This window comes from Ailuropoda melanoleuca, chromosome 4 (genome assembly GCF_002007445.2).
Source record: "Ailuropoda melanoleuca isolate Jingjing chromosome 4, ASM200744v2, whole genome shotgun sequence".
Lineage (NCBI taxonomy): Eukaryota > Metazoa > Chordata > Mammalia > Carnivora > Ursidae > Ailuropoda > Ailuropoda melanoleuca.
The window spans coordinates 16,441,941-16,448,128 of NC_048221.1; the positions used below are offsets into that span (position 1 = coordinate 16,441,941).

General features: G+C 51.3%; 1 protein-coding gene across 1 annotated transcript in view; it reads right to left on the bottom strand.

Moving 5' to 3' along the window:
* The window catches only part of SCAP (SREBF chaperone), a 34,133-nt gene extending 28,618 nt beyond the window's left edge, over positions 1-5,515 (bottom strand). The window contains exon 1 of the mRNA XM_034657205.1: positions 5,296-5,515. Coding sequence (XP_034513096.1) covers positions 5,296-5,417 — 122 coding nt within the window. The 5' untranslated portion in view covers positions 5,418-5,515. The remainder of the gene's footprint in view (positions 1-5,295) is intronic.
* Between the last annotated feature and the right edge of the window lie 673 nt (positions 5,516-6,188).

A 6,188-nucleotide genomic window follows, 5' to 3' on the forward strand; every position in this document is an offset into this window, starting at 1 on the left:
ATGGGATCGAGCCCCACATCAGGCTCCTCCGCTATGAGCCTGCTTCTTCCTCTCCCACTCCCCTGCTTGTGTTCCCTCTCTCACTGGCTGTCTCTGTCAAATAAATAAATAAATAAAATCTTAAAAAACAAGAGGAGGGGTCGGGGTCAGATGTGCACACCCTATTGTGTCCTAGGGCAGGGTGAGGCGACGGCCATCCCCTAGCCCAGACTGGCAGCACCACAGCACATCTGGGGGGGCCTTTGGGTGGGGACCTTTCACCCACTCCCATGCAAGCACATTTAGGACCTTTAACGGCCCTTTCCCCTGCTTCTTGACCAAGCGGCCCTGCACCGTCCTACTGCTCTGGTCCCACAATTACGGGGCTGCTACTGGCTCCAGTCTCATCCCCTTCTCACTCCCAGTCCTCTGGGATTGGGGTTCAGGAGATGCTGAAGACAGAAGGAAACAGCAACCACAGAAATGACGCTCACAGATGTTGCCTGAGGTGCCTGTCTGGAGACAACAGGGTGAGAGATGTTTTTTTTCCTCCCTTCTCAGCGGAGAACAACAGTACATGATTGGGGTGGGGCAGTGAAAGATGAGAAGGCGGTACTTCTGAGATCTCCTGCTCTCTCTTGTGTGAGGAAATTTCGGGTGGTGAAGGAGTCTTTGATCTCCCACAGGCACTTCAGAGCTTTTCCGGAGCTTGTTTGTGAGCCAGGAGTAACTTTTGCTGGGTGGAGGCCTTGGCCTTGGCATGCTGAACAGGCCAGCGACCTGGAGCAGCCGCAGGAGCTGGTCCCTTGGGCTCTCAGGTGTAGGCCTCAGGGCAGAGCTCAGTGGCGCTTCGGGACTTGTTCTCAGCTATCCAGCCTGGCTCTCCAGAACACAGTCACAGACAGAACTTCACTTCGATTTCTTTTCTGTCCATGAAGAGAATATAAATGTGTCTAGAATGGCCATACAGGCGTAGAAAAAAGGAGCCTTTAACACAAGCCCCTCCATGCACACCCTGCCAAGAGGCCACAGTGATCTGGGGAAACACAAAACACAGGCAGACCGGGAGAGAGGCTGACAAGCAGAGGCCACCAAAACTGAGACATGCACCTCAGCCCCAAGGTACTGCGTCCCTCCAGAGGAAAAGGAAGAAGACAGGGGCCGCCTGCTCGGGAACACCCACACAGGCTGCATGATGACCGTCCTCCATGAGGTTTCAGAATGGCCTCATCGTGATTTGACTTGCTCTCCACGTTAAAATCACCCTCTCTAGCCTTGAGCATTAGGCTGCAGAATCAACAAGGGACCAATGACCCTCATGTTAACCTCTGACCTGCACCCAGGAAGGCCGGTGGGCAGCCTGGCACCCAAATGCTCTTTCTTCATCCCACGGTGCACCCACCACATCCCTGCCTGGAAGCAATAGCACCCTCCGCCTTGCTGGGCCGCTGAGGGGCCACACCTCGGGTGGCCTAACCTGTAGGAAATATGAAGACACCTCTTGCCACAGCACCTACGGGTGCTGCAGGTTTCATCAGATTTTCGCAGAGGAAAGAGCACTCGCGGCTCCCAGGGTGATCCGGCGCTGACGAACGGGGCTACAGCTCAGGTGGCCGCTAGATCTGAACAGGGCTCTCAAGCGCAGGAGTCCCTTGAGTTCAAGCTGCACAAGTGCCTCATTCCAGGGACAATAAAAGATAAGCTACTGAATAGAACATAGGTATCTAACACAACTACTAAAAGCTGTCTATGCCCCACACTTTGTTTTCTGCAGGCAACCTGAGACTCTGAACAGAAGGGGGGACCCTGCTCTGGACAAAGAAGCTTCCCAGGTTACAAGAGGACAGGGAGGGTTGTGCCCTAGGGCCACAATATCTGGTCTCTTGGACAAAAAGGCCCAGAATCTGTGGATTCTTTGAAACAAACTGTCATTTTAGGAGGCTGACAGACTTCATCTAGCCTTGGAAAATTTTTCCTAAGCCAATCATATTTTTTTATTGATTTGACCAAGACAGCCAGCGAGAGAGGGAACACAAGCAGGGGGAGTGGGAGAGGAAGAAGCAGGCTCCCAGGGGAGGAGCCTGATGTGGGGCTCAACCCCAGCGTGGGATCACGCCCTGAGCCGAAGGCAGACGCCCAACGACTGCGCCATCCAGGCACCCCAAGCCAATCAGATTTTAAGAAAAGTTGTTAGAAGACTCCTTTGAGATGACACGACAAAGACGCTGGTTTGGGAAAGTAAGTACACAGCACTAAGAACAGGGTAGTAGTACCTAAGGCTGGTTTTCCTCTTCAAAGAAACACCTCGTGACTGCAAAGACATGAGGAAACTGCAGCGCCTTTGGAAGGCGGGACCAGAGGAGGGAGCAGGTTCTCAGAGGGGCTCCCCGGGGCACCGCCCTCCCTGCCCGGCTGCTGACTGAGCTGACTGACGGTCATGACCATAATCAGCAAAGGAGGCAGGAAGATGCCACTCATTCTTCCTGCAGGGTTTGGCTCAGAGGGACTCCCCCCGAGAAGCCTCCCTGACATTGTCTGCCTTTGACCAAGGCCAGGTCACACCTGCTGAGCACAGCATCCAATGGTACTGCAACTGTGTGTCTCGGGCCCAAACTGCGCTTCTGAGGAGAGATGTGCGCGTCACGGGCCTGGCACGGTGCCTGGCATAGATTATGGCCATCTTTACTGAAGTGCTATAAAACCCAACTTTGTGCTCTCTCCTCAACTTCTGCTACACAGGGCTACTGCCTCAAAAAGCCTCTCTGCTCTTGTCTAGGCAGAGCCTGACTACAGACCCTGCTCCTGGCCCACGGCAGCCGAGACCATCTCTTTTAGGCTTCCTGTTCAGGAAGCAAACTCCTTGCGATGATAGCTATCAGCAGCCAAGAGTATTCTTCAAAAAGTTCTTATCACCTTGGTGAAGTGGAGAAAGTACAGGGCTTTCCACAAGGACCTTCCAGTTGTAACACCACTTATCAGCTCTCCATGCTAGTTTCATCATCTTGAAAAAAACTAGGACAGATGTCAGGCACCAAACGGAACAGCACGTGTGAAAGGAAAAGCACCAAAGGACCTACGAAGCCAGGAGTCAATGAAGATCAGTCTTCCTTGCCTTCCCATCAACCCAGTCCTACCCCGAGCCTTGCCCACCCCCTTCCCAGAACCGATGTTCAGCCAGGAGCACCTGTGGGATATAAGGGAGGCTTAGCTGCATCTGGGCTGTGCTGGTTGTTAAATATTGCTATCATCACATCTACCTCTTCCTCAACCTTCCAGCCCATTCTAATTCACCCTGAGTCAAGAAGAGGTCCTCCAAACTTGAGATCCACAGCCATCTCCTAAGGTTTTCATACCAGAGGCCCTCACGTCATAAATCCAAGGACTGACTGTCCTGAAACACCTGTGTAATAGCAAATTACTCACTCACAGGTAAGGCCCGACTGCATGCAAGCAGCTGCTACCTGTATCCTATATTCCCAGTCCAGGACGCTGCCTGGTCTCAGCTGGTGACACCCAATCCCCAAAGGTGAATGGCAAACAGGAAACACCCTTTCCTTTTCTGTAGCCAGAGTTATCTTTGTGGAAGGGGAATCACAACTACCCCTCTTCAAGTCAAACTGACCACACAGCATGTAAGTACTTCTTACCACCTTCCCACGTGCAGAGGCCACTGAGGACCTGAGAATTTAGTGCAGGGGAAGCTCAGTCCCACCACCCTCAACAGAAGGCCATACCAGGCATAATAACCGTGAGCGTCCCCATGAACTGCTGCTTCAGAAATCAGAATATAAGAGAACACACTTTTAGTGCAGATGTGATAGAGCGGCAGAGAGATTTTCAAGAAAGACAGTCTAGTGGTTCTCAGCACGTGGTCCCAGGCCTGGGAACTTGTCAGACACACAAATTCTTGGACCCAGCCCAGACCTGATGAATGAGAAACTCTGGGGCAAGGCTCGGCAATCTGTGTTGTGCATGCCTCCAGGTGATTCTGTTGCTAGTTTGAAAACCATGTATGCCGGGCCTGGGAAAGTATGATTCTGAAGGACAGAGATGACTTTTAAAAAGTATGATCCTGAGAAATTTTTTAAAAGATAATTAACTTAGAGGGTAAAAAACAAACACAAGATCTGGGTTCTACTAATTTATCTCCCACAGGATGGAGCCGTATCTTATCTTTTACGACACAATTTAACAAAATTTAAGCATCACTACAAATACACGGAGCCAGAGCAAGGACAGGCAGGGTGACAGAGTGCCACGGGGACAGGCACCAGAATCCCCAGGCCTAGACTTAAAGCCCAGCGTCCCTGCTTATTAACTGTGTAGACCACACAAGGCTCCAATCCTCCATCCTCTTTTGGTTAAATGGAAATATAACTGGACTGCTTCCCAAGGTTATTATGAGGATTGATGAGATTAATTACATGCCTGAAGCACCCAGCAGGAAATTCTCAATGAAAGATACTCATCTTTCTTAGTCCTAATTAGAGAAGAACTTGGGATTATTACCAACTCGACAGCGAGCTCAGTCCTGAACCACCCTCCTTCCAGCACGGCACTGAATACATCTAACAAACGTCAGATGTACAAAGAATGTGGAAACCTTTCCAGAGGCAAGGATAACACAGTGGGCTCTTTTCATGGCTGTCAGTGTTTTAGAGCCAAAAAAAGGCCAACAGATATCCCCTTACACCAAGCCTGTCCTTTTACATGTCATCATCAGCCGTAGCCTTCGGCTTCTGTGAGGCCCTGTAACAGAAAGACAGACGTGAACTAAAGGCGGCTACAGCAGGCACGACAGTCATCGGGGAGCACGGCAGCCCCTGAGAATCAGCAAGAGGTCAGAAGGAGGCTCCTCGTGAACATGAGAAAATGACGAGAGAGCAGAGAACCAAGTCTCTGGATGAGCCTGCACGAGGGTGTCCAAGCAATTGTTCACACGGACTTTGTTTTACAACACTCGAATGCCCCTGCTTTTAACCAGGTACCAAAATGAAACTGTCACTGTTGAGAAGGAATATTAAAGATCATGCCTTTCAATTATCTTTCAGTACCTTAGAAGTGTCTAAACATTATTTTGAAATAGACTACCAGTGATGTGAACAAATCTGGTGAATCCCTAAGTCAGGGCCAGCCTGGACTGTTTTCAGTCTAGGAGCCTCAGGACTCAAACTCTCCACCCAGAAGCTCCAATGAGCCTCCAGTTCCAATGTGTAAAAAGTATACACAGTCCGAGGGCTACAGAGCAATCAGCATTAGGAAACCTACTGTCCCAACACAGTGGCCCGCCACATCCAGCGTGACTCAGAAACGTACCAGCAGGCTAAGATGCAGAGCCCCGTGAAGAGGATGATAGGGATGGGGTAGGATGCGCAGAGCAGCCCATGGTTGTAGAAGGCCTGAGATATCTTCTCGCGCAGCCTTTCAGTCAGGGTCATCCTCAGCTGAAGTCACCTTGCTGCCATCCCGGAAAGTGACCATGGATCAGCCTGGTGTGCGCTGGACAGCACTGACAATGGACACCATCTGCAGGTACCTGGCAAGAAGGGAGAAAAGTCAACGAGTCCTGGGGCTGCTGGGTGAGTAGCTGTGATGCGTGGCTGGAGACGTGTTTCAGGACGCCTACATGCAGGGTCTGGAGACATCAGTACACACACACACCCCCTCTGGTCAGCTCTTAGTAACTGTGGGCAGTTGCTCAGTCTAACCAAAGAGGCGAAAAAAACTGCCCCCCCCCCCGCCCCGCGCTGATGATAAACTCTCAACCCTCTTCCATACAGGCGCTTCTAAAAGACCACTCCCTAGAGAGGGCACCCTTCCCACTGGCGGCCCAGGAAAGCACACCTGGGTAACAGAAATCACCTCCAGCTGCTCTCTGACAAAGGGGAATTCTGGACATCCCCCCCACTTTTCTCTGGGCACAGGCCAGCTTGACAGAAATCCTCAGGGAAAAACTTTACACAGGGCTGACCCCTCAGAAAACACAATCTTGCATACACAGTGTTTCACTGGTAAAGAATGTTCAGTGGAGTCAGCCTTTAACACAAAACACCAAAAAGCCCAGGCCTCTGACAGAAAACAAATGTCACTGTGGCAGCAGCATCAGGGGGAAGCTACCGCTCCTGGTGAAGCAGCTGTTCCCGGGAGCAGGGACGCAATCCTGCTCCGGCCTGCCCAGCAGCCAGCTCCTTTGTGGCACAGAGGAACCA